The sequence below is a fragment of the Lolium perenne genome, chromosome 7 (genome assembly GCF_019359855.2).
Source record: "Lolium perenne isolate Kyuss_39 chromosome 7, Kyuss_2.0, whole genome shotgun sequence".
NCBI lineage: Eukaryota > Viridiplantae > Streptophyta > Magnoliopsida > Poales > Poaceae > Lolium > Lolium perenne.
This window is the reverse complement of record NC_067250.2, coordinates 259,380,541-259,396,031: the sequence shown is the minus strand read 5'-3', so window position 1 is coordinate 259,396,031 and position 15,491 is coordinate 259,380,541. Positions and strand designations below refer to the sequence as shown.

At 42.0% G+C, this 15,491-nt stretch overlaps 1 protein-coding gene and 1 long non-coding RNA gene across 2 annotated transcripts; both read left to right on the top strand.

The window, feature by feature from the left end:
- The first annotated feature begins 655 nt into the window (after nucleotides 1-655).
- Nucleotides 656-1,472, top strand: LOC127313104 (uncharacterized). The gene is made up of 3 exons (XR_011749705.1): nucleotides 656-866; nucleotides 962-1,115; nucleotides 1,256-1,472. It is a non-coding gene; the product is annotated as an uncharacterized lncRNA (long non-coding RNA).
- A 548-nt stretch (nucleotides 1,473-2,020) lies between these two features.
- On the top strand, nucleotides 2,021-3,065 carry LOC127311847 (uncharacterized). The gene is made up of 2 exons (XM_051342325.2): nucleotides 2,021-2,155; nucleotides 2,230-3,065. Exons 1-2 carry the CDS (start codon nucleotides 2,026-2,028, stop codon nucleotides 2,658-2,660), a joined length of 561 nt encoding a protein of 186 aa, XP_051198285.1. The 5' UTR covers nucleotides 2,021-2,025; the 3' UTR covers nucleotides 2,661-3,065.
- The last annotated feature ends 12,426 nt before the right edge of the window (nucleotides 3,066-15,491 follow it).

The following is a 15,491-nucleotide window of genomic DNA, read 5'->3' as shown; positions in this document are numbered from 1 at the left end:
GCGTTCTCCGAGGACATGGAATGTACCATTTTTTGGTTAGAATCTTGACATGGGAGGGGGGGGGGCAGAATTTCCATATTCACCTTCCTCACATTCATCCATAAATCCATGTGTGGATAACATTCTGCTAATTACTCGACAGTCACCACAACAACATTTCCCACTAGTTTCGCTGTCTATTCTCTCTCTCTCTCTCTCTCTCTCTCTCTCTTACACCTTGTGTCTCTTTGTTTGCCTTGGACGAAAGACATATATGCATTACCAACAAAAATCAATGAAGTTCTAACTAGATGTGTCCAACAGGGAACTTGGAAGGATCAAGAGATTGCCGTGAAAAGGCTTCACCATGAGGCAGGATTACCTGAGGCTAACAACCCATTTGGGAATGAGTTTCTCAACCTTATGAGTATCGAAAATCCACATGTTGTACGGCTAGTTGGTTATTGTTTTGAAATACAGCATAAAAATGTTGAATACGAGGGCAAGCTGTGTTTTTCTCAATACATGCACAAAGCTCTCTGCTTTGAATACTTGCAGGGTGGAAGCCTAGAGAAGTATCTCAAAGGTAAGGTACACTTCATTTCAGATATTGTTTTTGTGTTTCATGAAAACCATTCCTCAGTTTAAACTTTGTTTTCTTCTTGTACTGAAGACTCTCATGACTATGACTGGCCCATGTGTTACAACATCATTAAGGGGATATGCGAAGGTTTAAATTTCCTTCACCAACGGTCAATACTCCACTTGGATTTAAAACCAGCCAACATATTACTTGATAAGAACATGGTGGTAAAAGTTGCTGATTTTGGGTTGTCAAGGTTAGCTCGGACAAATACCCAAATTACTGAGAAGGCTGTGGGAACAAAGTAAGTGGTCATCTGAAATATGTTGATTTCTTGTGTAACTCAATTAATGTTTGCTTTGCGCTAAATGTGTCCTAAACATGGCTAGTATCATGCAGTGGTTACATGCCCCCAGAGTTTTTAAGTAAGGGAATAATCACACCCAAGAATGATGTCTATAGTTTAGGCATCATAATCATACAGATAATGGCTGGACATACAGGTTACTCCGAATTTCATGAAACCGATGATGCCGACCATTTAATTGAAATGGTACACATTTTCATCCTATGTGAAGACCAATTTTAGTATGAAGCACATTCACATGTACGTGTCTTATTCGCACATTTCATTCTAAATTCATATTTTGATTGTTTTCTTCCATGGGGTATCTTCGTATCCTGATTACGCAGGTAAATACAAGTTGGAGGGAACGGATAAGTACAACCATGTCACCATGGGAATCAGAAGAATCAAATCAAGTGAAGATATGCATCAATCTAGCAATAAAATGTATTGATGACCAAAGAAAGAATAGACCAGCAATAATAGAAATTGTGGATATCCTCAGGAAGACAGAAAAGGAGATCCCAGAGGAGTATTGGAGGAACCGTGCACAATTTCTCCTGCACCAAGTGCGATCGCTAACCACACATATACTTTTATACATATACGATGCACATCACGGGTCAACTAACGTCCTTTCTCTGTTTCAAAATTATTGAATGGATCTTAATTACCCACTCCGTCCCACAATAGAAGTTTAATTCAACTTTATCTAAATTTATATATATCTAGACATATTTTAGTGCTTAGATATATGCAAATTTAGATAAAATTAAGACATCTTTTGTCGGATGGAGAGGGCAGCAGATTTTTTTGCAAAAATAACAGGAACTCTAGACGTCTGCTTAATTGTTGTTCATCCTAATCAATGAAACTAGCAATCCTGCATTCCCTTTCTCTCCCAATAAAATGCACATGCAGGACGGATGGAAATTCTGGCTCCGCCCTTGGCTGAATGAAACTACAACCATGCATATACAAATTGGAAATTGCTCATAGAAAGTACTCAATTTTTTTTGTTTACTTTATCTTATTTGGTCTTAGAGAAAAACTAGAATCCTTTTGTTGTCTTAATTAGTGGATATATGTCTTATGTGCATGCTAGACTCTCCGCGCCATGGCGAGGAATTCCCCCCGTGGAACGTTCAACCCCGATCCTGTTCCAGAAAATCCGAAGATATCTGCGCCTTTCTCGCGGCAGCTGGATACCATCCTTGGGTGTACCATAAGGAATAATGAGAATGCAGGTAAGCGGGGCTACATATATAAGGTCGTCCGTTATGTAGGGATGATTGATATATATTGGCGTACATACTTGCAGAGCGGGAGGCAGTAGGCGTGGTGATTGTGTATGCATTTGACTGCACCACCTCCACCCCAGCCTGGTACAAGATGGATGATGTGTATTCGTTGGTGGAAGAGAAGCTCACCGATTTGGTGGACACCATTGGTTACATATTCGTCATGTCCACCCCTAACACATACAGGTCTGACATGAAATCAGTTGATTCGGCTGAGACACAGAAGACAGGCTACAAGAAAAGCCCAGCCTGGTGCAAGGCCGCCTGCACGAAACAAATGGCGTGTGGCCTCGACAAGGCGCACAAACTGATCAGCCACAGCGGGAATAAAAACGGCATTATATTGGTGTTCTCCGACGGGTCAACTCACAAGGGAGACTTCTTTGATGGAGCCAAGGACTTCATCTCCAAAGTGCCGGTCCACACGTTTATTCTCTACGGGCAAGACTGAGTTGTTAAGATCTAAGTATGAATACCCATGCATATTCGTCGTTAGATAAATAATAAGATCTAATTATGAATACCCATGCATATTCGTCGTTTGATAAATAAAGAAGATGTGAAGTCAAAAACAACAAGCCGTGATCGGCTACATGATATTTGGATGTACAATTTAATCCGATTGATTATTTGGCAGGTCCTTGACTGAGTGACTCCTTCTTGTTATACCAGCGTATGAGATTGAAGGCTGTTCTACTCCAGAGTTGATCTAGTTTCAGTTATGTTAGCTCCTTTCAAGGCGCTGGTGTTTTGCTATGTGTGTGTGGCTTCGTTGTCTCCTGCGACTTGATCCAGGACGTGTTTGATTTAAGCTGGATCGCTCCAGCATCTGTGAACCTTATTTTGTATTGTAATATGGCTACTTCAGTTATGCTTGGGAAACACTTTAGGATGTAGGGTTTATTTGCTTGCCTCACAAACTTGGAAAAAATGGCAATGATGATTGTCTGATTGAATCTTATGGGTTGAAAAGTAGGGATCAGTACTAGGGCTTCCATTATGCTTACCAATTGAAGCATAAATGGAATGGGAACATGGTTTAGGGTTTCCAAGTGTTAAAGGACATGTGACTAACTAGAGGAGTTGAGGATATACTAGGGTTTGATCTTCCTCCTATTAATAGGATGGTTACTTCAAAGGATCACTTAGGTTGAGACAGAGGCTTGACTAGGCAATGTATTGTTATCATTCAATTATTTCTCTACTTAAGATGTGAAGAATGGCTAGGGTTGCTTTTAGTAGTTTTCCTACGATCTCATGTGATGGATGGTTTAACTTGTACTCCTATATCACCGCAGCATAATCATGAATTAGGCATGATATACTTACTTCTAATTAGCTTCTCTTCTCATTCTTATAAACTTAGCACTAAGGATCTTAATATTTGTTATATTCATCTGTATCTTCAAGTTACTATTGGTAGATCCTTGTTCATTAGGGTTTATGATCATTACCAAGTTGTGATGCTCAAAATATTAGCTTCCTAAGGTATCACTAGTAAATTAAGGTTCTCACCTTCAAGATCAGGTGTTTGCTTTATCAACTAGGCTATAGTACTTATCTTGTACTCTTTTGGATATAGGCATAGCTAAGGTTGATATCCACGACTTTAATGCATTGAATAATCACTTAAGATTATGCTCAAGGGATAATGATGTGATCCTTTGGATATATGAATTGTTACCTTCCTTCTCTGCTGTTTAACTACGATAGATTTGGATAAGGAAGAATTGAACGAGTGGAAACTTGGTGACAACACTCCCAGTGGGGGAGCGAAGCCAAGAAAGAGGGGTGCTTGTTCAAAAAAAGAGGGGTGCTAACTTATGGAGGCGACTTTCACTTTCTGCTAGAGTGCATGGGGTGGAAGAATGCTCTCTGAGGCGCCCGGACTTTTTACCACTAATGCCAGCTGCCAAGTGATGTGTAGCTTATAACTTAAGTGGAATGAGGAGCCACATGAACGAGCATAGACACACGGGCTGCACCTATGAACTTTGCAATTCACGATGATACATATTTCCTTGCGCTAGCGGCTAGACCGGTGTTATATCACCTACAACACCCGTCGCAACTCTAAACACTCCAAAGAAACTGAAAAAATGCATCATGAGTGTTGCTAATTTGTTGAAGCCTTTTAGCCCTTGCAGTGCGGTTGGTTCGTGGTGGCTGGGTGGGATGTCTCTGTGGCCATTGAGGTGGAAGCTGGGACGGAGGCCCCGAAGGGTGGTGGTGTGCTGAGGTGGCGGCCTCGTGCTTCTATGCAGCCATGCTCGTATATATGGGGCTTGATCGTGACCTAGCATTGTTTGGGTGGTGACTTGGAGCTGTGCGGGCAGCGAGTTCGTCAACCCGACTGGATCGACTTCGAACAATGCGATGGTCGATCTGGCTGTTATGTCAGGGCGGCGGTCCTGAAGGCATGGTGCTTCGATGGCGACTTGGAGATTTGTATGGATAGCGAGGATGTTTACCCGGCTAGTTCGTCTTGCGGCAATGCGGCAATGAGGAGGTCGTTCTGACTGGTACGTTGAGGCGGCGCCCGGAGCCGGAGATGTGTTTTTTTTTTTGCATTGGTGGCGCGTTGTATGGATGCCAGGCTTCCTCGCTTGTGCAGCTTTTTGTTTCAGTTTTTTTCTTATAAACCTAGCAAGGTATGGTTTTTGGATCCGGTTTTTCTCATAAACTACGGCATTCTGTGCACATCATTTTTTTATCTAATCGGATGGCCGGTTTTTCTCATAAACTACGTCATTCTGTGCATAGCATTTTTTTATATCTAATCGGATGGTAGATATGGACTGCCATAAACTCAAAAAGTAAAAAAAAAAAAAAAGAAACGGTTACACGTCTCCGCCAAAGAGGGACCTGACGATCGTGCCACGAACTGACTGCTTCGAGATGACAGAGCATACCACTAGTGCGTGCCTAAACAAGATTAGGTTAACAGGATGGACGTGGAGGCCTCGTGGCTCGCTGACCTCTCGTTTATATTTAATTTCCAAAAATCATCTCGCCCGGCGTCGTCTTCTCCCGGAAAACGACTAGACCCGTCGTTCTCCCTGATATGTAGTATAGCTAGGAGCCGCAGCCTCCACGCCCACACGTACGTTCGCCGGCGTTGAACTTTGAACCGGCCGTGGTGAGATCATGTGATCTTTGTTCCTTCCCGTTGCGGCAATGTTAAATTGGCAGACACACGGCCTGAGCTGCCCAGGCAAAAATGGTGGCCGGGTCCGTGCCTGTTAGTGGTGCTGCGCCTGTCACGCATGGTGATGAGGTGACCTTTTATTTATTTATTCATGTGCCTCACGTGGATCTCGGAATCATTTTTGGGTAGAACGTAGCACTCCCTGCCATGATATTCTTGCCGGAATTTTTTCTTTCTGAAAAGAATACCACACAGGAAGCTCCCGATTTTGATCGTCCAAGGCCTGATGTCTTCCTCCTCCGCAGAAACATAAGAGCATTGGGCGTCGCCGGATACGGCACGAACCATCAACTGGATCCATGCATTAACATGACTAAGTTAAAAATGTTACAACAAGGCGTGATATATGAGAAACAAACACATACAAAATAAACCATAAGTGACCTAAAGAGCGCCAACGCAAACGCAAAGATCATATAAGACTATTTAATTCACAAGAACACTGCCCATCCACACCCTTGCACGATCAAAATTAGTCTAACAAAATCAAAATTCAGCGCAAGCAATGCACAAGTTGCAAGGAACACGAGCATCATACATAGAGAGAGGTTGCTGGTTTAGAGGTTACAAAATAAGAGAACACCAAAGTGTGCATTACATTCATGCATAGAAAATTAGGGAATTTTCGCGCTTTCAAATAAAACTTGTCACAGTAACTGAAGTTTCACTTGACTTGATGGAATTAAAGTAGCTCATCAAGTCAAGTGCTATAAACCTTAATGTGACCTTTGCTAAACTCTTGTTTTGGGTAGATATAATCTGATCCATAGGTTGGATCAAAAGGAACTAGAACTATTACACAACACTTTAAGTGAGGATTAAATACCAAATCCTATAAGAATTATAACATGGTATTCCTTACCACAACATATTCTTTAAGAATCAAACCCCAACTTATTAACACTTAAAAGTTAGCAACTACCTCTTTGTATGTAATTTAATTCAATTTTAAACTCATTACCAAATAAGGTAAACCACAGGGTCTCAAGTGCATAAAAGCCACACATTCTTACACTGGTAGAAAAACGGCCTTTGGTCGCGGTTCGCAACTGCCATTAGTCGCGGTTGCGCAACCGCGACCAATTAAGCGCGACTAAAGGCCCCCCCTTTAGTCGCGGTTCCTTACGAACCGCGACTAAAGGCACGTCCACGTGGCCGCCAGCAGTCCGTCGGGGCGGAGGACCTTTAGTCGCGGTTCTCCTGGCCAACCGCGACTAAAGGCCGCCGCAGGTTTAGGGTTTTAGCCCCCCCCCCCCTAAACCTGGTTTCTTTTTAATTTGTATTGTTTTATTTCTTTTGGGTTTTAATTTTGAAGGAGTTTCACATATTCTACGGTACTACATACATGCATATGAATGTACAATTTCAAACAAATTTGAAATTAGAACCAAAAAGAATTCAAGAGGAATATACAATATATATTCAATATCGGATGACCATATACAATTTTGAACAAGTTTCCATACATAATTTAGTGCATATGAAGTTCTACGTCCTCTACATAGTGTTCTCCTCTAGGATCGATGACTTCCCTCGCGAACCATCCAGCTAGTTCCTCTTGAAGTGGTCGGAAGCGAGCTTCTGGACTAAGCGTCTTCCGGAGGTTATTCCTCTTGATGTTGTTCTCAGACGGCTGCTCCCGCTCATTGGTGTATCTCCGGATCCTCTCACAAACATAGTATCCACATAGATTGGTCCCCGGTGGCTGAATATCCCCAGTCCCAGGCACTGCCCTTTTAAATTGTAGCTCTTTTTTGAATTCACCGACCTTTTCATCTACGAACCGTCTCCAAACCCTACGAGGCAAAGAAAATTAAATGAACAAGAGAGTTATTAATTAGTTACTTGATATTAGGAAATGAACGAAATAGGCCGATCGATATAGAGCGCAAATGAATGAAAATAATTACTTTTGCATCATTTTTCTCATGTCGGCCCAAAGAGTCGTGGATGAGAACCGTGGAGGTGTGAAATTGAATTACTAGCAGAATCCAGTGGAACCTGCGGACACGATACATGCACAGTCATGCATAACTCATTGATTAGCCACATACCATGCATGGAGTAAACAAAAGAGAATGTGCTCAAGACAGAAACACTCACCCAAAATGGTAAGAAAATAGAATATCACTTTTGAGTTCCTGATTTCTAAGAAACCGCCACAGGTCTTCCTCCACGTCGGCGGGGTGGTGTTCTAACACATATGAATTAACTATGTGTGGGTCAATGAACCCAACATCATGGATGTTCCTTATTCGCATTTCCCGCTTCTTCATTCTGCATAATAGCGTACACAACAAGATAGTTAGGACTATATATATATATATATATATATATATATATATATATATATATATATATATATATATATATATATATTAACTGGTGCTCCTAGGTGCCCGGGCACCATACGCAGATACGCGTATTTTTGCTTTGTAGTACACATACCTGAGGGTATACATACCTAAGTTACACATACCTAAGGTATACATACCTAAGATATGCATACTCAAGTGATACATACCTAAGGTATTGCATACCTAAGGTGTACGTACACTGATACGTGTATATATATGTTAGGTATGTGTAACTTGCATGTGTGTATGTTAAGTATGTAAATGTTAGGTATGTGTAACTTGTATGTGTATATGTTAGGTATGTAAACCTTAGGTATATGTAATTTAGACACGTACACTCCAGGTATGTACGAAATACACGTTTGGTGCCCATGCTCCTAGGTGCCCCAATTGACCATCCAACGGCTTCTATAGCATGGGTAGCTACCCTCCTTTTTAGGAAATCCGCACCCATATATATATATATATATATATATATATATATATACCAGCATTATTCTGCAACCGGTTGCAGAATAATATTCTGAGCACCGACTTGTACTTCCCTGGACACAAGGTTGTACTTCCCGGATAACAGGGTTCAACTTTCTGTCGAACTTACCTGAACTTCCCATTTTCTTCAGAGCTACTGATTCTACTTCGTGTTTCCCAAAAATTTGTCGGAACTATGCAAATGATATACCGTTGGATAGATAATGAAAAACCGCAACGTTTTCATGTTCACACTTTTCACAGATTTTGCACTGTTTAAATTTAATTTTGAAAATACGAAAACGCTTCTATTTGGCCAGAAAACGAACTTTTAGTTCGGTTTTTCAATCGCTTGTTGAAACTGTGCAAATGATATACCGTTGGAAAGATAAAGAAATTGCGCAACTTTTTCATGTTTTATGTTTTTTCAAAATCCTCACAGTTTTTGAACAATTTTGAAAATACCGAAATTCGGACGTACTCAAAAAACGAGCGGACAGTAATTTGGATGATTTGTTTCAACCGTATATCGGAATGATGCAAATGATATGGCGTTGGAAAGCTATGGACTAGGCGCAACTTTCTTATTCCAATTGTTTTCTCTAATTCCTTACAGTTTAATAGAATAACACGAATTACTGTCCTCCTTTTTTATGTGACGGGCACCGAATGATTTTCCCCGCGATTTCTAGGCAGTATATTTAAATAATGCAAATGATATACGGTTGGAAAGGTCTCAAAATGGCGCATCTTTTTCGTATCTACCATTTTTTGCCAACTCCAAACGATTTGAAAGTAATTTTAGAAGTTTTGAAATCATGTTTCCGGTATATTTTGTGGGATAACAATTTGAATTTAATAGATTAGATCCATTTATTTGTTGTAAAATGTTGTAGGTAATGAAATTAGACATATACTCTACCATATAAAGTTTTTGGTGACAATGATTGAAGTGGTTGGTGATCAAATCGATGAGATTTGAACAATAGATTTCCGCCCCGTAAAAACAGAGCATTGAACTTCCCTCGACACGAACTTGCATTTCTTGGGAAATGCGGTTGTACTTCTAGGCGCTGTTTCACGAAAGTGTTCAGTAAAATGACTATAAGTTTGTCAGTAAATTACCGTTTGTACTTCCTGTTGTCTCCGCCTGTACTTCTCGGAATCACTGCACGTACTTCCTCGCAGATGACGGGATTATTTTGTTTTTTCTACATTTGGACTTTGTCGGGTTTATTGTACTTTTCTATATTAAGTGGGTGTACTGCTCGTGCCGAATGGTTGTGCTTCTCGTTTTCAAGTATATGAATTTCCTCGCGGGTGACGGGATTATTTTTGTTTTTTGTACATTTGGATTTTTTCGGTTTTTTGTACTTCCCATATTAAGCGGGTGTATTGCTCGTGTTGAATGGTTGCACTTCTCCGCATCAACTATTTGGACTTCCTCATGGATGACGGGATTTTTTTATGTTTTTTTCTAGATTTGGATTTTGTTGGTTTTCTTTTACTTCCTATAATAACTGCTTGTACTGCTCGTGTTAAATGGTTGTACTTATCTGTGTCTAGCATTTGAACTTCCTCGCGGATGACCGGATTATATTTTTTGTACATTTAGATTTTCTCGGTTTTCTTGTACTTCATATATTAAGCAGGCGTACTGCTCGTGTCAAATACTTGTACTTCTCAGCGTCAAGTAGTTGAAATTCCTCGTGGATAACAAGATTATTTTGTTTTTTCTACATTGGTTTTCTAGTACTTCCAATATGAAGTAGGTGCACTGCTCGCGCCAAATAGTTGTACTTCTCAGCCACAAGTATTTGACCTTCACTCCGGATGACTAGATTATTTTGTTTTTTCTCCATTGGTTTTCTAGTACTTCCAATATTAAGTGGGTGCACTGCTCGCACCAAATGGTTGTACTTCTCAGCCTCAACTATTTGTACTTCCTTGCGGATGATGATATTTTTTTTTGTTTTTTCTACATTTTGTTTTTGTCGATTTTCTTTGTAATTTCTATATTAAGCGGGTGTACAGCTCGTGTCGAATAGTTGTACTTCTCAGCGTCAAGTAAATTTCACCGTGGATGAAAGGATTATTTTGCTTTTTCTATATTCCATTTTTTCGGTTTTCTTGTACTTCCTGTATTAAGCGGGACTACAATGCTTGAACTGTCGGGACTATAATATTTGATCGTGGCATTTTATTTATATTATTTTTTCTTTTAAAAAATCCAGGAGGGATCTGTACTCTTCCTGAAATAGAAGTATTCTGTAGAAATATGCGTCTAAAGCAGTCTGCAAGCAATTCATTTGGAAACTAAATCAGTGAATCACATCCATGTTACTAGTGAAGCACAGTATTGCCTTTTTGTAAGGGTATTTCACCCTTATCCATTATTTTGGTAACGATGACACCGTGCTAAAGTATTTGGCCTAATATGTTTATAAGTACAATCTCAGGTATTAGGCAATGAGGCGTGAATGGTGTATCAAAGGAACAAGAAGGCTAAAGGTGACCCCCCATTTCAACAACAATCAAAAAGGGGTTACAGGAGAAATCCGGTCACCTGCCCGGTCCAACCAGGCCAGCAACCGGCCAGTCCGGCGTGGTGGCCGGTCAACCGGGCGGCAACCGGGCTCCAAAGGAGGAGCCAGCAGATCCGGTTTGCGCCCGGTCAACCGGGCTCTCGACCGGCGTGTCCGGTGCTCCGTCTGGTCCACCGGGCGGCAACCGGGCACCAACCGGCCGCCAACCGGAGGAGCTCCAGGACCAGCAAAAGGCGTCCGGTCACTGGCCCGGTCAGACCGGCCTCTCAGCCGGGCTGTCCGGTCTGTGGCCCGGTCGACCGGGTTTGTCGAGGAAAAGCTGAGGTGGCAAGTGGCAAACGGCCATATTTCGAAGAACACTATAAATAGCCCTTCTCCTACCTCTAGACTGTTAGGCACTACACTACAAGCTGTTCTTGAGCTCTCTCTCTCATACTCCATTGCTAGAAACACCAAAAGCCTCAGATCTCCCTCCTCCTCTACTCAAACTCAAATCCCTCCGGGGAATCATTAGAGGAGGACCCGATCTACCGTTCTACCAAGCCAAATCTCATTCCCCCTTGTATTCATTGAGAAGCTTGCTTCCCAGGGTTCCTTGGAAACCCTAGGTAGGCAAGAGGAGTCCGGAAGCATCCGGGCTGTGGATTTGCTCCGGGCAAGATTGTGAAGGTTTGGAGGCTACCTCAAAGTCTACCACAAGTGAGTGAGCTATTCCTTCGTGGGATAGGCTCCGGAGAATAGGGTGAGCCTTCATGGCGCGGGGAATCCTTCGTGGGACCTCCACTCCTCCAAACGTGACGTACCTTGTTGCAAAGCAAGGGAACACGGGAATACATCCTCGTCTCCGCGTGCTATCGGTTATCTCTAACCGAACTCCTTACTTGTGATTTAATCGCTCGTGAGAGCCTTCGTGCTCAAGTTAGTTGTATCCTCATATAGGTTGCTTCACCTAGTTTGCATTAGGCTCATCTTTATATTCCGCAAAGCCTAATATTGCAAAGAAAGAATTAAAATTTGTAGAAACCTATTCACCCCCCCCCCTCTAGGTTTACCATCTCTATACTTTCAATTGGTATCAGAGCCTGGACTCTTATTAAGGGCTTCACCGCCTTAAGAGTGAGATGGATAAACTCTTCGAGGGTCTAGATGAAGACTCTAACCTTTCGGTTAAAGAGATGAAATCTAGATTCTTGGCATATGAGGCCGAGAAGAAGAAAAAGGAGGATGAGCTACAAAACCAAATGGTAGAAATGACTGCCATGCTTAAGAACCTAACTGCGGGTGGAACTTCTAGTGGGGCTTCGGTCTCTAAGGAGTCCTACCATGATGTTAACTATAACTATCCTAGAAACACTTCACCCATGCCTCATATAAACCATAGTGGGACCGTTCCCCATTACGATGGAACTCACTTTCCACATTGGAAATCTGCTATGGAATCTCATATTCGCAAATGCGGTGTGGAGCTATGGGAGCTCATTGTTCATGGACATCGGGAGCCACAAGATCCCACTCGGTTGACCTCCACCGAGTTCTACAACCGTCAACTCAATGCATCCGCACGTGACAAGATTAGAAGTGGCATCAACCGCAAGCTTCTTGATCAAGTCGATGACATTGTCTCCGCTAAAGAGTTGTGGGATCGGATCGTAGTACTACAAGAGGGAACCGATTTGATCCAATCAGCTCTCTATGAGACCGCAAAGCAAGAGGCCTACCAATTCATGATTCGAGATGGAGAATCCATATTTGATGCCTATGCTAGGCTTGGTGCTCTGAAAGTAAGGGTCAAGGGACTTGGTGTTGAGAAGTACAATGACGGATTTGAGATGAACGAAGCCTTCATAAAATCCAAGGTCATTGCTATGATTGCCGTCAAACAAGAAGACACCAACCTTGGACTCAACTTGCAAATCATGACCAAGAGTGCCGATCTCAACTCCGATGATCTAGTCTCCTATGTGGCCGCCAATGAAAGCATGGCCAAAGCCGGAAAGAGGCTCAAGGCAATGAACCGTGTTGATGAAGCCTCACACAACCATGAAGCGTCACACAACCTTGCTCTCAAAGCTAGAGCCGACCATGAAAGCAAAGAAGACTATGAGATTGAAGAAGATGAAGAGATGACTTCAACTAGTGACATTGCTACCGACTTTGCTTTCTTTGCCAAGAAGTACAAGGCAAAGTTCCCAATGCTCCTCAATGACAAGAAGAAGAAGAGAACTTGCTACAATTGTGATGAAGATAACCACTTTGCAAATGAGTGCCCTTATGAGAAAAGGGTAGACAAGCCAAAGTTCATCAAAGGGGTCAAGCCAAGATTGAAGCCGAACCCAATCAACGATCGGTACAAGAAGAACAAGGGAAGAGCTTTTGTTGGGGCCGAGTACTTGTCCGATGAAGAAGAGGAAGATGAGGAGAAGGAGGCCGGAGTGGCCGGTTTAGCATACTCTAAACCCGGGTCACTCTTCACATATGACTACTCCAAAGATTACTCCACGGAGAATGATGTTGGCTCTTCCTTCATGGCAAGAACAACTCAAGATGATGACTCCGATGACTCTCCCTCCTCTCCAATCATTGGCTCTTGTCTTATGGCAAGGGAAACCAAGGTAATGGAACCTCCACCTTCCCTATCTAGTGTTCTTGATGATGAAAACGAAAACGAAGATCAAGAAGAATTAACTATGCTTAAGGAACTATATGATGTTAGATGCACCCTTCGTGGTGAAGCTCTTGTCAAGTTTGATTTCTTGATGGACTCACTCAAAGAAAAGGATGAGTCCATTGAGGAATTAGAATATCAATTGAATGAGAAGGAATGGAGATTCAATCTCCTAAGACAAGAGCTAAAAACCGAAAGGTGCATATCTCAAGGCCTTAAGCAACAAATTGAAACTTATGAACTTGATAAAGTTAAGGACCTAGAAACTATTGATAGGGCTCAATTATTGACCCAAGAGCTCAATGCTTCAAAGGAGGAACTTGAAGTTGCTCATGCTTCTCTCACTATGGATCTTGACCACCTTGAAAGAGCCAACAAGCTTGTCAAGGATGAGCTCAAGAAACTTGGAGAGAATCATGATCTACTTCAAGAATCCTACAAAAAGGCTCTTGGATCAATGAAGGATCCCATTGATGTTGAAAAGCTTGCTTGTTCCTCCATTTCCTTTACTAGTGAGCATGCTAAACTTGTTGAGGAACATGTTCGTTTACAAGAGGAACTTTCTTTGCATGTTGAGACCAATGCATATCTTGAGTCCTTGGTGACCAAATATGGTCTTGACTATCATCCTAATGAATCTTCTTGTGAGCAAGCATCTATTCTTGAGGAAAATGTTAGGCTAACAAAGGAACTTGCAAAGTTCACCACCGCCAAGAACAAGATGGGATTGGATGACCTCTTGAGTAAGCAAAGGTCAAACAATCAAAAGTATGGACTTGGATATACTCCCAAGTCCCACAAGAAGAACAACTACAAGAAGGAGAAACCCGCTCAAGATAAGAACAAGAAGGTCACTAACAATGGCAAAGCCTCAAAGGGCAAAGCCACTAGTGGTGCCCGCACGGGGCCAAACGATCACTATGCATTATTTGTTGATTATTATGGTGATGTCTATGCTAACTATGTTGGCCCTCCTAATGGCTATGCTTATAGAGAGTACTCAATTTGGGTACCAAAAGATATTGTTGCCATTGCAAAGGAACCCATTAATCGATGGGTTCCTAAATCCTCTACTTGATTTTGTAGGGGTATTCCTCCGGTGGTCCAAAATGGGTGTTTGATAGTGGATGCACCAATCATATGACCGGAGGAAAAGGTGTGCTTGATCAATTCATTGAAGATATCCACAAGAAGTCAAGCATTACCTTTGGTGACAACTCAAAGGGAAAGGTACTTGGGTATGGCAAGGTAGCAATCTCTAAGGACTTGTGCCTTGAGACGGTTATGCTTGTTGAACACCTTGGCTATAACTTACTTTCTATATATCATCTTGCCGATGCCGGGTACAATTCATATTTCACTAAATATTATGTGCAAGTCTTTAGGAGTGACAATCTCAAATTGGTCCTTGTTGGATTTGTGGAGAACAACCTTTATGTGGTTGACCTCTCGAAAGAGAGCCCCTCCTTCAACACATGTCTAATGGCGGCCAAGCATGACGAAGGATGGTTGTGGCATCGCCGCCTTGGTCATGTTAACATGAGGAATCTTAAACAACTCCTAAAGGGTGAGCATATTGTGGGACTAACCGGTGTTTCTTTTGAGAAAGATCGTGTTTGTAGTGCATGTGTAGCCGGAAAGCAACTCAAGAAGAAGCATCCCATCAAGAGTATTGTTACCACATCTAGGCCTTTGGAGCTCCTTCATTTGGACCTCTTTGGGCCATCACACTATGATACTCTTGGTGGAAGCAAGTATGGACTTGTCATTGTTGATGATTACTCAAGATACTCTTGGGTCTTTCTCCTTAAGTCTAAGGACGAGACCCATAGAGAGTTCATCACCTTCGCCAAGAAAGCTCAACATATGTATGAATCCGAGATCAAGGCAATTAGGACCGACAATGGCACCGAGTTCAAGAACTACACTATGCAAGAGTTTGTGGATGATGAGGGCATCAAGCATGAGTTTTCGGCGCCATACACCCCTCAACAAAACGGTGTTGTTGAAAGGAAGAACCGGACTATCATTGAGA

What these genes read in the sequence shown, in the direction of transcription:
- LOC127311847 (XM_051342325.2), top strand. Translation starts at nt 2,026, where the DNA reads ATGGCGAGGAATTCCCCCCGTGGAACGTTCAACCCCGATCCTGTTCCA. An exon ending in AAGGAATAATGAGAATGCAG is followed by an intron (nt 2,156 to 2,229) that starts GTAAGCGGGGCT and finishes ACATACTTGCAG; the next exon opens with AGCGGGAGGCAGTAGGCGTG.